A 17,489-nucleotide genomic window follows, 5' to 3' on the forward strand; every position below is an offset into this window, starting at 1 on the left:
AAAGCATCCTGCCAATCTAGACGTGCTTTTCCAAAAATGCTTTTAACAGAAAACTTTTCCGTTAAAAGCATTTTCGGAAATTCATGCCAGTGTAGACGTAGCCTGGGAGTGTGACCGGAGGAAACAGTTCAGGGTGAATTGTTTTTTACGGAGAGTGTAAGGTGAAACATGGATACATATGTATAAATAGTGTTCATGTTACTGATTTCTTCTGTAGGTGCAGGCACATGATTGGAGACACTGGAAAAAGGAAAACCACTCCTGGTGGTTGTAAATGAAAAGCTGATGAACAATCATCAGCTAGAATTAGCCAGGCAACTCTACAAATATGGACACCTCTTCTATTGCACGTGTAGGTACATCAGATCTTTTCACATCATTTGTGCCTCTATCTAAGAGTACAGTCACTGTTCGCACTTTGTTTTCTTAGAAGAAATTGACAGCAGCCATCTTGTCTGAACAAATATTATTAGTGGTAATATTCAGACAGTGTTTAGGAGCCCCAGTCATGAACTAGGTCCCCATTGTGCTAGGTGTAAGGTGTTCACAATTGTATGTTACAGTGTCACAACACACAGATTTACTAGAAAAACGAAAACAAACTCTTCTCTGGAACTACATCAAAGGCAAAAATCAGTAACTTTTCCTCAAACAGACTAGGGATGTAAATCATATTTAATAGTGTTTTACTGGTTAACTGAGGGGAGGTGGGGCTGGAACCCCTTTTCCCCCACCGCAAGCAGGGGCTGTTCCAACCTGGCCAGAGTAGCGGCAGGAGGGTCACTCCAGCCTGGGGTGGCAGGGGGTGGGGAACTCTGCCTGCCCTGCATGGGCTGAGTGCTGGCAATCCCATGCGGGGGCTGGCGGGCCTGGAGCAGCCCTCCAAGTTGGCTGCTCCCAGGTGCCAATTAACTGTTAAGGGTGATGCTTAAGGGGTAACTGGTTACCCATTCACATACCTAAAATAGTGACTAGATTGGACATAGCTCCCTCCAGGGCTAGTCTACCACTGCCACATATTTTTGCCAGGGTAGATTACTAGAGTTATGCTTGGTGCAGCATTCACCAAACTCTTGAAAATCTGGTTCCAGGGTTATCATTTTCGAAGGCAATACTTGATTCCCAATAAATCAGTGGTGGGCAACCTGCAGGCATATATCTGTGATGTGTGGCCTATGAGACGTTTTGCTGAATGTTAGCAGTAAGGATGTTAAGTATGGGGTATTGGAATAGTCGATGATTTTTGTATCGACTATTCAATTAGTCAATAGGGCGTCTTCGCCTTTGAAGTGTAGCAACAGCCCCTAAGGCTGTTGCTATGCTTCAAAGGAGAAAGCGCCGAAGCCCAGAGTCAGCTGGGGACTGAACCCGAGCTCCGCACGGCACTGTCGCACTGAAATGCTGTGAGGAGCCTGACACTGGGCTCCTTGCAGCATTTCAAAGTGGCAACGCCATGTGGAGCCCGGGGCCAGCTAGGGAGTCCAGCTGATCCTGGGCTTCACGCGGCATTTCGAAGTGGCACGAGCCCAAAGTGGACTCCCCTGCTGATCCTGGGCTCCACGCGGTGCTGCGCTTTGAAATGCCAACATGAGGAACCTTATACCAGGATCCCCGTGATATTCAAAGTGGCAGTGCTGCATGGAGCAGCTGAACCTGGGCTCCATGTGGCACTATTGCTTTAAAGTACCCTCCTCCCCCCACCCCCGCCTCTATCTGATAGAGGCAGCAAAGGTGGGGAAGCAACTAGTCGACTATCGTTTGGACTAGTCCTTCACATCCTTAGTTAGCAGGTTTGCCAGATTCTGGTGGTTTCCATCTATGCAGGTTTTCTTCCCTATCAGTATTACTAAAGTCACAAGTACATAAAGCAAGGTGCTTGATGATTGCACACAACATTGATTGTGAATCTTGCACCTCTTCTGCATCCAATCAGTGTTGCTACAGTTCACTCCGCTACCCTTTCCTAGGAGAACGTCTTGGTTACAACAATCTTGCAGCCCACTGAGATGAAGGAGGGCCACTCATGTGCTCCACTCAGTAGCCTAGATTGCCCATCGCTACATTAAATGATGAACACTGTAAACAGAGCAAAAGTGAAGGAATTTGAATTATTCAAACTGTTAGGAAAAATCAAATACATCCTCTGAAGTCGGCAGAAAGCAGCACTGGTCTATAGATCTAAGTCACATACCTTGTAAGGTAGCAAAAGGCAGTGTCTCTTCAGAAGCTTCTGTTTGAAAGTATTTAGATCTTCATGTTGAGTACAACCTTAAAACACTGTCAAAAGTTTGGGTTGATCAACAATTCTCTCTCTGATTAGGATAGTGAATAACCATTTAGATCTGATAAGTTCTCTTGTCTTGCACATTCATTGTTCCTGCTGTCAACTTAATTCTAACACCTAGTCAAGACTCTGTGTGGCTGTCTGTTGGGGGACCTTAGGAGGGTAAAAACAGAATACAGATTGGGTATTGTGAAATGCATTTAAAAGTGTCTTAATTTTAATAGTTATCTTATTACTTATATAGTTCATGGTTCTCTTTATGAATAAAATTATATGAGCTCCCCCTCAAAGAGCTTAAACTTAATATACGCACAAATAAAAGTGAATATTCTTGTCCTTCCTTAGTGAAAATTATTCCGGAAAAATTAAGAAGGGAGAATGAGAAGGCTTTAGGATACATGCTGTATTTCTTTTAGGATTCGTGTTTGGGAATTTTGGGTTATCATGGTAATTTTTTATGTTTTGGTAAATTTAAAATTACTATCATGAGACAAATAAATAACCGAGTGAAAATATTTAGTGGAAGAATTTTGAGAAGTGATCTGACAGGCAGATAAAATAGAGAGTGTGGGGTTGCTTTTGACCTGGGACAAGCCCTCTGAATCTGGCTCTACTTTGAAAGGAAAACCCATTGGTCATGTGCTGAAATAGTTTACATTTCATGATTCTATGGTGTCTTTTTTTCCTTCCAGGGTGTGCTCTTGTTGCTGATCTAATGCCAAAGGGAGTCATGTATTTAAGGCAGAATTAGAAACAGTGAAAGACAGAATACCCCCTTTGTAGCATTCCCTGTAAGCGGTGTGCTTGTGCAGACACTCAAGAGAAGATGAAATGAAACATAGCTGATTAGCAGAGTGTTCACTGATAGGTTTTTGTTTCTATTGGTGGAGCACATTTGCACATGCATCAGTGCACATAGAAAAAACTTATTCCATACGTGAATGGAACAAATCTGCACATGGGTAGAAAAGATTAGAGGAAACATTGCCCCTGTGTAAAGTATTTAATTGTTCATATCGCTTTTGTTGTTGCTCTGTTTTTATAGCACCCTTTTGGAGTCATTGAAGTCAATTGATTTGTCAAGACTGAAACCCTTTCCTCCTGGAAAGCCGGAAGAGTTTGCTGCATTCTTGGATAGCGTTATTGGATTTGAATAACTAATCCAGAAAAATAAATGTCTGTCTGTGGTCAGATTCTTTTACTGTCACTTTTTTTAATAGGAAAATCAATTTATTAAAACCAACACTTTTTGTACCAACTCAACATAAATTATCTTAATTTATAATGATGTGCCTTCCTATGTCATCTCTATGTCAACACATAATTTTGTACTTGTCATAGCATCAAAAAAACAGAGCAAGGAGTTGGATGTATATTTTTGTGAATAAATACATACAAACTTAATTTTATTGTATTATGTTTGCAATGTGGGCATTAATAAACATTCACACAACAAACAGGACTTGTTCTTGGTTAAATACACTTTTGTTTGGCATGATTTGGGAAAATATAGACTATTCAGTCATAACATTCTTACAGTATTGAAGACCCTCCCAGACTAGGTAAATATGTTTTATTTGAAATCATGTTAGCAAATGCAATTTTAAAAATACAATATAAAACAGGACTTTTCATCTAGTGCAGACAAGGCAAGATTTGCTTACATGTATTATGTGTTCATGGACAGTCCTAACCTCTTGTTTTTTCTATTACAGACATGGTTTAAATGTTTTCTGGAATCCAGAATTAATTTATTTATAGAGCTGTAGGTCTGTGTCAGAGGTTGAAGTGACAATAATTCCACCAAACTGAGAACAGGAAGGACATCTTATAAGAATGAAGACAATATTCTTTTGGAAGGCGCGTCTATAGTATATATATGCACACACATACACAAAGCACCAATGAAATGCAGCATCCTCCAAGGTGAGGATGTGGTAACCAACAAGTACAGAGGTTCCCAAGCACCGGTCTGCAGTACTCTGCCAGGCCATGCTCCCAGCTATGTGCCTAGGGTTGCCAGATGGCTTCAACAAAAATACCAGACACACTTGACATTACATCACAATCTACATTACATCTTATTTAGAAAATACCAGACATTTATATTTTCTCAGTTTGTTTCCCAAACAGAAAGCTCAAACACTGGACTATCCGGTTCAAAACCGGACACCTGGCAACCGTATGGGCTACGGCTGGAGCCAGGCCACGGTGAGATTGTCTCTACTGGGGTAGTCTCATCATGGCTGCAGTTCCAGCTCTGTGGCAGCCATGCAGCCCAGCTGGTGGGGCAGCGTGGTGGGTGGCTGCTCCAGGAGGTGGGGCTGCTCTTGGGGCAGCCAGTTCACATGGCCAAATGGGGCTGCTTTGGGGCAGCTGGGCTGTGTGGCAGAGCGGGGCTGCTTTGGGGGAAGCTGGGCTGCACTGAGCCCTGGGGATTGGCTCGGGGACCTCCTAGCAGGGCAGCTGGGGTGGGGTGAAGGGACAAGATGGGAGAAGCCCTCCGAGCCGGAGTCAGCACCCTGCTGTTTTCAGACCAGCCTCTCCCTGGCTTAGTCCCCCTTTTCTTTCCCTCCCTTCTTCTGCCTCTCTCCAAAAAATAATGAAAACCAGAATTATTCTGCAAAGCATACCATCTGTTTAACAATGTAAGATTCTGATCTTCCCATCCACACAATGACATCATACAGATACAATGTAAAATAACACGTGACCACTTAAAATCAATTACCACAATAAATACACAAATATGCAAATACATTAATTACTATAATAATATGCAAATATTTCAGTGCTGGTCTGCCAAATGGTTTTGAATGAGTTTGCTGATCCACGGTATAAAAGGGGTTGGGAACCACCTAACTAGTATACTTCACAGTGCACAACAGATGAGGAGGAAAACGGTAATCCAAGCACACCTGGAAATATCACCATTGTTTAAAAAAAAATGCAATTGGTTCTTTACTATCTATGGAGAAAAAACAGAACCTTGCTTTTAAAAAATGATTTAAAATAAACTATATTTCTAAATTTTAATCAGGGCTAAACAAGTTTTTTTGTTGTTGTTAAACCCGTGGTCACATATCCCCAGACATCCACACTGTTAAATAGGTTCAAAGCCAGGACCTTCAGCTCTAAGGCTACATCTACACTGCAGGCTTCTTGCTCAAGAACTGATTTGCACAAGAGTTCTTGCGCAAAAGTGTGTCCACACTGCCATGTGCTTTTGCGCAAGAGATGTGCTTTTGCACAAGAGCGTCCATGGCAGTGTGGACGTTCTCTTGTGCAAGAAAGCTCTGATGGCCATTTTAGCCATAGAGGTTTCTTGCGCAAGAAACCCCTGTTGCCCATCCACACTGCCTTCTTGCGCAAGAACTCTTGCGCAAGAGGGATTATTCCTCGTAAAGCCTTCTCTTCTGATGCTTTACTGTAAATTTACTTGCACAAGAACACATGTGCAGTGTAGACACTCCAAGTTTTTGGGCAAGAATGGCCATTCTTGTGCAAGAAGCCTACAGTGTAGACATAGCCTCAGGAGTGCTCCGAGGTTGGCTGCGGCAGCTGGCACCCCAGGCGGAAGGCGCAATTGGCGCCCTCGTCTGCACGGCTGTCAATGGCCATGACGTAACCACGGGCCGCCCCTGCATAGCCTAAAAGAATCTATCACTTGAGGCAAGGCAAGCTGACTCTAGTCTAGAGCCTTGGTCTCAATGTAAAGTTAATGACATAACTTGAGTGCTGGCCCCAGATCAAATCCAGTCCATATAGAAAAACCATTAACTCGAGCTATCTTATTACTAGAGCAAGGAGGCGGGCCTGGTTTTCCCAGCCCACGAAGGTTTAAAACAATTGAAATTTACCCTGCCCCAAACTGAGACAAATTATAAACCTAGTGTTGTTTATTAACTGAATGGGGGAGGGAGTGTTATGTGGGAGGGGAGTTTGGGCGGAGGGAGTCAGGTAAAATGAAATGTTTCCTTTTGATAATTCCAAAACTTTTTTTTCTTATTTCAGCTTTTGTTTTTGAATCTTTCTTTTTTGAGGTTATACATTAATTTTTCAAAACAAAAAGTTGTTTTAAACAAAAAATAAAATTTTGTTTAAGAACAGAACATTTTGGCAATTTCAAACTGAGTTTTAAAATTTAAAAAATTCAAATTTGGAAATTTGTTAAAACCAGCCCTTTCCCACAAAGTATCAGTTTTGACAAATCAGTATTTTACAACGAAAAACATTTATTTGGAAAACTCCACACCAGCTGTACTTATTACTTAATTATTCAAAAGTCATGTATGGAAACTTTTCACCAGGAGGTATACCTGGGTGGTCGACAAATGCCTTTGATGTCCACACCCGCACGTCCAGACTACCGCACTGAGCCGACAAACAGCTGATCGGCTCAGCGCGGCAGCCATGTAAATTTAAATGAAGCGGCGATTATTTAAATCGCCGCTTCATTTTCCTATGCCTGGTAGCCTAATCTACATGCCTCTGGCGACAGAGGCATGTAGTCTAGACGTACCCGGAATGTCCTTTCATGGACTGATAACTGGTTAAAAAAGACAGAAAACAAAGGGTGGGAATAACTGGTAAGTTTTCTGATTGGAGAGAGGTAACCAGTGGGGTCTCCCAAGGTTCTGTCCTGGGACCAATCCTATTCAACTTATTTATAAATGATTTAGAGAAAGGAGTAAACAGTGATGTGGCAAAATTTGCAAATGATATGAAACTGCTCAAGATAGTTAAGATCAAAGCAAACTGTGAAGAGCTTTAAAAAAGATCTCACCAAACAAAGTGACTGGGCAACAAAATGGCAAATGAAATTTAATGTTGATAAATGTAAAGTAATGCACATTGAAAAACATAATCCCAACTATATATACAATATGATGGGGACTAATTTAGCTACAACTACTCAAGAGAGAGATCTTGGAGTCATTTTGGATAGTTCTCTGAAAAGAGCCACTCAGTGTACAGCGGCAGTCACAAAAGCAAATAGAAGGTTAGAAATCATTAAAAAAGTGATAGAGAAAACGACAAAAAATATCTTATTGCCTCTATATAAAATCATGGTACGCCCACATCTTGAATACTGCGTACAGATGTGGTCACCTCATCTCAAAAATGATATATTGGCACTGGAAAAGGTTCAGAAAAGAGCAACAAAATTATTAGGGAGAGATGAGAGATTAAAAAGACTTGGATTTTTCAATTTAGAAAAGAGGAGACTAAGGGGCGGATTTGATAGAGGTCTATAAAATCATGACTAGTGTGGAAAAAATGAATAAAGAAGAGTTACTTATTCCCACAATATAAGAACTAGGGGTCACTAAATGAAATTAATAGGCAGCAGGTTTAAAACAAACAAAAGGAAGTTTTTCTTCACTCAATGCCCAGTCAACCTGTGGAACTCCTTGCCAGAAGATGTGGTGAAAACTAGGACTTGAACAGAGTTCAAAAAAGAGCTAGATAGATAATATATCATGCTATCTTCCTTGCTCTGAATTGAGCTTTAGGATAGCATGAAGAAGGCAAATAGATTTCAAATGTTTCAGTAAAACTTTATAGAAAATTAAATTATGGGCTTTACAATATTTTTAGTGTCTACCCCTCAAAAATTGTTCAGGTTTCTAACCCCTGGGATGCTTGTTCATATTTCATCCTGAATCATCTAAAGACCTGTAACCTGATGTCCTACTATATTAATCTCTGCAAGAGTTCCAGTTTCTCTTCCACCCATCAGACTCTAGCAAATAATCATGTCTAAACACTAGCATTTCCCTGTCCAGTTAATCGCATTTTTAAATCATTTTTAGTTTCTTTTACTAAATAATCAAGTAATTGTGCAATTGGTATTAAATGTCATTCTTTAAATACTGTTTTGCCTATTTTTTTAAAAGTTCTGCATGGAGGTATTGTATGTCTAATCTTAATTAACAGGTGACAGCTGTCCTCAGTCAAATAATTTGTATTCAAATACTTTATGGTAACCAGTTTATGTGCTCCCCAGTGGCACAACAATGAATTTTTCTAATCACCAAAATTTTTCTCAAGAAGATTTTCACTTCCTAAGTGGGCAAACACTGCTTGACTCATATTTACCTCTTTAGGCCTGACTCACGTAATACCCAGTGAAACTACCTGGCCATTTGGGCTGAGTAGGGATTGCAGATCTAACTCTTAATTTGTGTTTTATTTATAGTTATATATAGGCACATCAGAAAATAGAGCTCTAAATCAATATGATCTCAGCCTAACAAGAAAATTTTCTCTTCTTGGAATGGGATGTAGATTTACAGAGCATCTATTGTTAATATTTTATTGATCTTTTAGTCAAAAGATCAATTTTCAGGAAAAAAAAAAACTTACACACATTGCCCCTGGACCTATATATGAGTAATTTTACATGGCAACAGTCCCACTGAGTTCAACAGTTTGCAGGATTGCTTACACATACAAACAAGATGGACAATGCAAAATAGGCGAGGAGTCCTGTGGCACCTTATAGACTAAGTGAAGTGTAGGAGCATAAGCTTTCAGTGGGCAAAGACCCACTTTGTCAGATGCATGTAGTGGAAATTTCCAGAGGCAGGTATAAATATGAAATGCAAAATACTAACTTACACTACATCTAAATGAGTCTAGTAAAATGTTCATGTTTTCCTCTCCGAGGCCTCACAGGTTAATTAGAACTTAATTGTCCCCAGGCCTGTGAGTAGGCACCTCTTTTGTTGAGAAGAAATAGAAGAGCTTTTGCACCTGCTCAAGCCGCCAAAGACAAACCAGAGCAATTAACAGTGGAATTCCAAGGAAAGACCATCTTTAACTTTTCTCAATTTTATTATGGTTTGGTGCCTTACAACTGCCAAGTTAGCCCACATATGGGAATCATCCCTAAATTCTCTTGTTATAAGTATAACATACTTTTATGCTCCAACTGAACAGCATGCTTGTTACCACTAGCGCCAGTCCTTTAGAGTAGAAAGAGCTGCAAGGAATCGCAGGCCCAGAATCAACAGCGATGTGTGTATGCGTGTGTTCTGACCCTGCCCTGGGGGGTGACTGTTTGCCAGCCCTTAGGCTGCCAGTGACAGGGTGGAAAGGAGAAGCGAGCTGTCTCCACGCTGGATGCCCAGCTTTGGAACTTTTACGCATGGCCCCCTAGGAAAAGCGCCATCGGGCTTTAAGCCTCGTTGCACCCCGAGCCGGCCAGCTTTGCTATATGAGGCAGGGCTGGTCCCCCGGCCCACCGAACGGGTGCAGCAGCATGGGCTCATCACTGCCCAGCCGGATTGGCTGCAGCTGGGCTCCCAGCAAGCGACGCCACGCGCTGCCCCGTGCGCCCAGGGGGCCACTGCGCTCCGCGCCGCGCTCCCCCTCCCCACTCAGCGCATCCCCGCCCCACCGCCGCCTCCCTAGCGAGCCCCTCCTCCAGCCCCACGGCTCCAAAGCCCCTAGGGCCACAATGCAGCCGTCCTCCCACCAGCCTGGTGCTTGCGCCTAGTTCTCAGGCTGGACCCGGGGGCTCTTGCCTCGCAGAAGGAGGAGTTACCCACCCACCCCGCCTCAGGTCGGAAGATGCAGAAGGGCTGGAAGAAATACTTCGGCCAGAAATCCCTCAGCGAGGTCACCATGGATGAGTATCTGGCCAGCCTGGGGCTGTACCGCAAACTCACCGCCAAGGACGCCTCCTGTCTCTTTCGGGCTATTTCAGAGCAGGTAGCAGGAGTTTCCTTCCCACCCCAGCCGTGGGGCTCTAGGGGCTGCCACTCGAGGCCCCTTGAGGGCTGGGCTTGTTTCCTTCATAGGCCTGGCCTCCAACCACATTTTAGCTCTAATACCTGGGGTTAAAGACCGTCCCTGGTTTGGGGAGAGAACCTCATCTCTCCCTTCCTCCAGTTTTCTCTGCTAAAAGAACCAGATGGCTTCTGAGTGGGAGGGGTTGATTTCTTTTGATAAGGGGGTTGGTTGAGGTGAGGCATCATTTCCTAAAGTTGTGTTTTTGGCTTTGAGCCAACACTGACCCTTCAATCTTCCTCTTCCTACAAGTTTCTAATTTTGTTTGGTCTCATACACAAGTTCTGGCTTTGCAAATTAATTTGTGGCCCATGTCCACTATTCCTTTTATCCCAGCTAAAAGTTGGATGAAAGGCTCTTGTTCAGGCTAATACTACCAGTGGTTACCTACTTGATCTTTTCCCCCCCATTAGCCTCTTCAAATTCTTCCATTTAAAAATGAACATAAGGCACGGATGTGCAATCAAAAAAAAATTGTGCTATATATTGAGGTTCCATTTATGGGTAGTTTATAAAGGGTTGTATTAAATGGTTAAATTGTTTTTCTATAGAACATTAGTCCAACTGGTCTAATTATCTAACACCTAATGGTGGGCCTGTAACTATAATAAATGTTCAGGTCTGTAACATGTTTACAGGTGTCATTAATTTATTATAATGTAAACTACATGTTAAGAGAGCCTTAGTGTAAAGTCAAAGAGGAGGTCCTGTGGCACATTAGAGACTCACAGTTTTATTAGAGCTTTCATCAGATGAAGTGGGCCTTGCTCGTGAAAGCTTATGCCCTGATAAATGTTATCCTCTAAAGTGCCACAGTACTTCTCATTGTTTTTGCAGATATAGACAAACATGGCTAACCCTCTGAGACATAGTGAAAAGTGTAAATAAGGTTAGCTGCAAGCCCTTCCTTTCAACACCTTTTAAACACTTTTATTTTCTAGCTGTTTTCTTGTCAGATTCATCATATGGAAGTCAGGAAGGCTTGTGTTTCATTTATGAGGGAAAACCAACGTAACTTTGAGTCCGTAAGTAGATTTGTGTATTTTAATGTGTGAACTTAGGAAATAAGGGTGTGTTTATACATAAACTTATTTATCTACACCCATGCTCTGAAAATCTACAGCCCACTGTACTTTATTTTGTTTTTACCTTGTAAGTTTTGACCAAGCATAGGTTTAAACTACTATAAAGTAAGAAGAAAAGTTGAAGCAACATGCTTGCTGATTTGCCTTACTCTGTATACTGTCCATTAGTTTCTAGTCAGCTTTAGATTTTTCTGGAAATATATTTATATGGTGCAACATTTTTATTTGTAAAACATAATATACATTACATCTAAACATTTGAAGCTATCTTTGTGCAACTGAAATGTCTTGTGTGTTTGTGTGAAACTATATTTTGATGTAAAACATGCATCTGTAAGGACAGTGGGCTGTTTCAGGGCCCTGTAAAAGCATTTGTTACACAATGGTTCATGCCACTGGACACTTTTGGTGGATGACTTCAACAACCAAAGTCTGCTGTTTACCATTTCAGTTCAGGTTGTGAGTAGGTGAAGAGATTTGTCACTTTCATTCAGAAGATCACAAATTCAATCCCTGTGAACAACTGTAGTGTCTTTATACATGTAGCCTCAGTTTGTTCTAATACTGCTGAATATTAGGAAATATTTTGTTGCTCATGATGGATCAGTGGTTATCAGCAACAGGTAAACTAAATCAGTATACGCAGGTCTTGTGAATACTTTGAAACAACTTGGTTTTGAAAAAGCATTCTGGATGGCTATTAGAACTCTTAATTTGCAAATAGCTTTCCATGTATCTTAAGGGTGCAATTCTATGTGTTTCTTCGCGCTCCCCCCCACAAAATGGATGTTGGAAAGCAACAAACTATTTTTTAATACATTCTTTCACATCAAATGCTTGGTTCACTGTGGCCTTACCTCACTTAAATGAAGCTACCATTGGGGTGGAGGGAGACGCCCTGCTGGCTCAGTACATACTGCGTAATAGCAAGATAAGAGACTTTTTGGTAACAGGCATTTGCACAAGTTCCTCCTATTCACAACTACTGCTGTGCAATTTTAGCTTCCATACAGAGTGATCAAGATCTTTCTCAAACAATAAAAGAAAGTTGCAATAAACTACATGGCATTTAGTATATTGACTTCAGGAGGAAGGGCTGGGGTGAGCAATGCTTGTATTGCACATGTATATTTTAGGGTGTTTACCTTTTCCAACATAATGCCTTTAAGCTATCCCATTTCAATTAGAGGAGTAGATACAAAATTTGATAATAGCTAAAATTGTTATCCTGCAGTTTTAAAAACAAATACGCTTGAAAAAGTCACTTCTGCAATACCCTGATTGTGAGCAAGTGGACAGATTGTTAAAACTGGATAATTTTGAGAATGAAACATTAGACTCAAGTGTAACCAAACCATATGTATGGTTATTTGTGTGTGCAGGGAAGAATTCTGGACCATCCAGACCTAATGTTTCACATAAGACATTCACATATGCCTAATATGTTTGAGGAAACACTGCTACAATTGTTTGTTTGTTTGGGTTCTCATAAATCTAGTGCATACAGATAAAAAAGCTTTCAAGCAAGAAGTTACCACCTGTACTAAGTACACATATGCAATTGTTCCTAAATGTGGTAAAGAGGAAAATCCATTAATGATCAGGAAGGTGACTTGTTTTATGAACTCGAAGGTTGTTGGACTAAGACCACTGCCTATATGCTGATCAATGTGGTCTCATTGTTTTCTGGTATTCTTCCTCCCCCAATTGTGTATAGCCATCTGTTGTGTCTATGCTTAGAATGTAAGCTCCTTGGGGCAGGGACCATCTGTTGTTTGTACATTGCCTCACACAGTGGAGTCCTGATCCAGGGCTTGGTTCTTAGGTAATACAAATTAGAGGAAAACTGTATTTAAAAAATATTTTTCTTAAGCTCAGAGTGCAAATTCTGGCTCTTAATATTTTCAGCAGATGTAACAAATGATCTGCAGTTTGCTAATTCAATATTATCTTTTTTTTAAGTATGTGGAAGGATCATTTGAAAAATATCTGGAACGGCTGGGAGATCCAAAGGTAAAGCCAGATTCATATTCCTGAGAGTGAGCCCAGAAAGCTCATGCAGTTTGCCGAGATGTGGGTTTGAATGTTACATTTCTGTTCTCCCTGCTCATTTGGACCTCCGTCCTGCCATCACACCCACACAGGAGTATTGTTGATTTCAGTGTGGGTATAATAGGACTCTTTGGATCTGATGGCAAGATCAGGGCCTTAGTTCTTGCTTGTGGACAAAAAATGGGGCATTGTCAAACCACAGCATGTAACTTAAGCATTGGGAACCAAACTTTGGTCCAGCTTGGACCTTTAAAAGGCTGTTACAAAACTAGGTGCATAATTCATAGTAGATATTAATTAAACTTTGTTTTTTTTCCCCCAGATTTGGGGGGAAAAACCTGCTTTCTTATAAATTGTTTCTTTGAACATTTCTAACTTGTGAATATGAGCAGGATGCAAGAATATCTAAAGCAAAATTAGCATGTTTATCAAAGAAGTATTTTAAAATACATTTGAGACTGCCAGAGGTCTAGCTAATAGAACTATCACTAATTTTCAAGGATTGAGGCACAGACTTGTCTTTTCCATGAAACAGTTAGTTCAGAGGGTGATATACTCAGATGTACTCCTTTAAAGAACTTGGCTTGAACCTTTTAGAGTTTTGAAGATGAGGTCTAAGAATTTTACCCAGTAGTTACAGCTGGTTAAAAATGCTTAAATCACAAAAAATGTTGGCTAGCTCTAATAATGCTCTAGTGAGAGTCAATATAGAGTTTGTTACAGAAGTAAAATGCAGGCTCAGCAGTCAGTTCCTCTACACATTTGACACAGTTATTTTTGTACGTTGTAGCGTGATCTCAAAATATGTTTATACTCCTAGGAAAGTGCTGGCCAATTGGAAATAAGCGCTCTATCATTGATCTATAAGTAAGTCTATTCCTCTTTTGTTTAAAATTAAAATCTAATTTTGTAATGGGCTGTGATACTAGCTGTGGGGCCCAGAATATATATATAAAATCAATCTCTCTATCGATATTTTAAAGGCTGAGAGAGACCATTATCATCTAGTTTTTATGTTTGCTTTGGTTAGGAGTGACTGCCATTCAGTGTTTAATTTAAATATATTAGTGGCTACAGAACAATTACAGGTAGAGAGGATCCCACAAATTGAAATGTACTGAATTGGCTCCTTAGGTAAGGTGGCCGTGGAAACTGAATGAATTCTGATTACTGGAGGTTTCATTGATGCTACCCAAGCAGTAGTAGCTTTGTGAATTATCAGAGGACTTCAGTCTTTAGTGATGTCTACTTGGCATTTTTTTATAATTAAATTCTTTAAAAAACTTTACAATTAGAGACTTACTGATTGTGTGCAGTGGAAACAACTTTTATGGACAGCATTAAATAACTGCCAAACCACAAGTAAAACTTTGTGCTTGTTTTATGAGGTGTTCTTGAAAATTGAGAGTGAGAAGAGCTGCTTGCTATGTAAGCCTGGAACTGCACTGCATTTAAAATATAATTTCAATTGACATTTGAGTGTGTGGTACAGACACTGTCTGCTTCGTTGAAAAATACTCCCACTTCTGAACAGTTTAGGAGCATAGTAGCAGAGACACTAAAACATTCTGCATTCTGTTCTAGTCCACTAGACTCCCAGAAGGTTGTAATGGCATCTTATACTGAGATTTTAATCCTTTTGAGGGCTACTTCATTTAAGGTCATCAAAACTATCTGTCTTTGAACAAAAATACCTGACTTAATGCATCTTTTTATTGTCTGAAACCAGATATTGTCGTTTTTACCAAATATTTCTTATTTCATATAGAAGGTTCCACTTTGTGAATATAGTTGTTGCTTAAATTTTATGTCTGCATTCACTTGTCAGGAAAAATATTCTGTTCCAATTCTCTCTACTAACCAAAAGTGGATTTGCCAAGTTGTTCTCTTCAAACATCTTCATAACAAGCACTTGCGTTAAATGTGTGCTCTTTCGATTCTCTTGTTTTTTCCTCTTCTTGTTTAGTCGAGACTTTATTCTGTACCGGTACCCTGGAAAGCCACCCACCTATGCTACAAACAATGGCTTTGAAGATAAGGTAAGATGATGTCAACCAAGTTTCTACCCTCCCACTCTTAGCTTTGATTTTGTTTAAGTGTGCAAAATGCATAGAGACCTCACTGCAGTTACAAAAGCAAAACTGAAGTGACAGGATCCTTAAACCTGAGTGAAATTACAGCTAACTTCAACAAGACTAATGCTCCACAAATGAGTTATTTCACAGTTGAATACTCTGATTGCTCAGTAGCTAACCTTTTGCTTGGTTACTTTCCTTTGGCTGTCAGAGTTATATTACAGCCCAGGAATCTTCCCGTTTGATCAACTTCAGCTTTTTTGGGGGTGTTGGTCCCTACATACAATTCTTTGCGTCTATTTTTTTAAACTTCATTAGTTAGAATTTGAAGTGAGTTCCTAATGAGCAAAGTGAAGGTGACAAGATGAGACAAATATGTGGGCAAAGAAAGTGCACTCTTCTCCATCTCCTCCCTCCCCCCCAAAAAAAGAGAGCAGAGAATATTTTGCGGTTCTTGAGGAGGGGTTCTCCTCCGATGTTGAAGAAATGAATGTTTGAATTTTTTTGAGTTGTGCTTTGTTATGTAAAGGAGTAAACAGTGTGAACCCACTTAAGATTTTGACACAATTAAAGGGTATACGGAAAGTTCTATATTTAGTTTTTTCTTATAAAATGTATCTTTCTCTAGTTTGATACTAATGGGCCAGTAAGGGTGTGTCTACACTGTAGGGCTTAACTCAAAATAAGCTACGCAAATTGAGCAACGTCAATTGCGTAGCTTATTTTGAAATAGGGAGCATTTACACAGCACTTATTTCAAAATAGAGCACTTTTCCTCTGACTTCCCTTACTCCCCATAAAATGAGAGTTACAGGATTTGGAGTAAGAAGTCCTCCAGCTTGACAGTATTTTGACACTATTTCAACATAACGGCCTGCTGTGTAGACGTAGACTAGGTTATTTCGGAATAGTGTTACAGTGTAGACATTCCCTAAAAGTATGCACTTTAGGGATTCTAAATGTTAGAGTGATTAGCATTTAACTTTTAGACCATTAGTTGTTCAAACAGTAGCCGACTTGCAGGGAAAATCTCCATATTTGACCTTTTAACAGTTCATGGCATGATTAAACAATGTCCAAATGGGTAATAAGTTTTGCCTACTTCTGCACTTGCTACAAACTCTCTTATAGGGATCAATTCTGTTTCTAACACTTTGTATTTGTTTGAGCAAGACAGTTAAAGCACTGGCCTTACAATAAGTAAATGATGTGTAGTCTCCTGCTAGAACATCAAATGTATTTTCTTTCATTCCTTCTTCAAAGGTGCGCTTTTTTTTTCTTTTTAAAGATCTTGCTGTGTTGTTCCAGCAACGGCCATTATGACTCTGTGTATACAAAACAATTTCAAGCAGATGCTGCTGTTTGCCAGGGTAAATTAACTCTCTTACTCTTTCCATAAAAATTGTATATTTGAAGTACTTATCAGCAATGTTCCCCATTGGGAGGAGAGGGTACTGAAGGGAGAAGAAAGTAGAAAACTCATTAAGCATTTTTAATGGAGTTCTAGGGTAATAGGTGACCATAGAGTAGATGGTGTGCTCATTATGGACTTTCATTACACACGAATCAGACTCCAGGTGTTCTTTGTCTGGCACCACATCAAAACCTTTGGATTCTGTGTGCTTTGTTTGCCTAGCTGTATTGTATGAGATCCTGTATAAAGATGTGTTTGACATGGATGAGGAGGAATTGAGAACTGCAGTTGAGATGTTTCGAAGTGGGGCCAAAAAGAACAGAAACAGTGCTTCTGTTGGAAGTGAAGATGCAAACTTTGATTGTCTTCCCGAGAAAGTGTCCAAAACTTCATCAGAAAGAAGGTACTAGTTGAAAGCAAAATATCCTGTGAATGGTAACTGAGCTCTTTCAAAAAGGTGTTGGAGGGGTGAGCCTACTAGATGTGTTCTGAGCTGCACGTGGAACATCTGGATCAATTTTCCAATGTCCTCACACTGAGCCAGAGTCTCTGGAAAAAGCAGAGTGTTTCTTTTAGAATTGGGAAGTGCTGTGCAGTTGAGCAGCAATCTCTCCCGCTAGCTATAGTCAGTTGGCCCTGTCAGCACCTTTTTACTGAACAAATCTTGAGGAAATCGGAGTAATTGGTCTTCTTTAGCGAGGAATTATTGTACTATTTTAATTTCTATTAGTGTGGCATCAACAACACTGGTATGAGAAGGTGTGCTGGATTAGAACATAATT

At 40.3% G+C, this 17,489-nt stretch overlaps 2 protein-coding genes across 4 annotated transcripts in view; both read left to right on the forward strand.

Annotated features, from left to right (window-relative positions):
* Positions 1–256: 256 nt before the first annotated feature.
* Positions 257–3,441, forward strand: LOC112543578 (UDP-N-acetylglucosamine transferase subunit ALG13-like). Its single transcript, XM_025178050.3, has 2 exons — positions 257–356; positions 3,330–3,441. The coding sequence occupies exons 1-2, from the start codon at positions 286–288 to the stop codon at positions 3,439–3,441; spliced, it is 183 nt and encodes a 60-aa protein (XP_025033835.3). The 5' UTR covers positions 257–285.
* Positions 3,442–9,648: 6,207 nt separating this feature from the next.
* Positions 9,649–17,489, forward strand: part of LOC102463607 (UDP-N-acetylglucosamine transferase subunit ALG13) — a 36,914-nt gene continuing 29,073 nt past the window's right edge. For 2 of the 3 annotated variants that reach the window (XM_025178044.3, XM_075940905.2), the window contains exons 1-7: positions 9,650–10,003; positions 11,023–11,106; positions 13,129–13,179; positions 14,039–14,085; positions 15,185–15,257; positions 16,582–16,663; positions 16,930–17,110. In XM_025178044.3, the coding sequence (XP_025033829.2) occupies positions 9,863–10,003; positions 11,023–11,106; positions 13,129–13,179; positions 14,039–14,085; positions 15,185–15,257; positions 16,582–16,663; positions 16,930–17,110 (659 nt within the window). In that variant the 5' untranslated portion in view covers positions 9,650–9,862. Of the gene's footprint in view, positions 10,004–11,022; positions 11,107–13,128; positions 13,180–14,038; positions 14,086–15,184; positions 15,258–16,581; positions 16,664–16,929; positions 17,111–17,489 lie in introns of all 3 variants that reach the window. The other variant, XM_025178047.3, reaches the window with a different exon arrangement.

This window comes from Pelodiscus sinensis, chromosome 13, assembly GCF_052426305.1.
Source record: "Pelodiscus sinensis isolate ZL-2025 chromosome 13, ASM5242630v1, whole genome shotgun sequence".
NCBI classification, from domain to species: Eukaryota; Metazoa; Chordata; order Testudines; family Trionychidae; genus Pelodiscus; species Pelodiscus sinensis.

Bases quoted from the DNA above. Each gene is read 5' to 3' on its own strand.
- LOC112543578 (XM_025178050.3), top strand. From the start codon at position 286: ATGAACAATCATCAGCTAGAATTAGCCAGGCAACTCTACAAATATGGA. The intron at 357-3,329 runs GTACATCAGATC...CTGTTTTTATAG, and splicing joins CTCTTCTATTGCACGTGTAG to CACCCTTTTGGAGTCATTGA.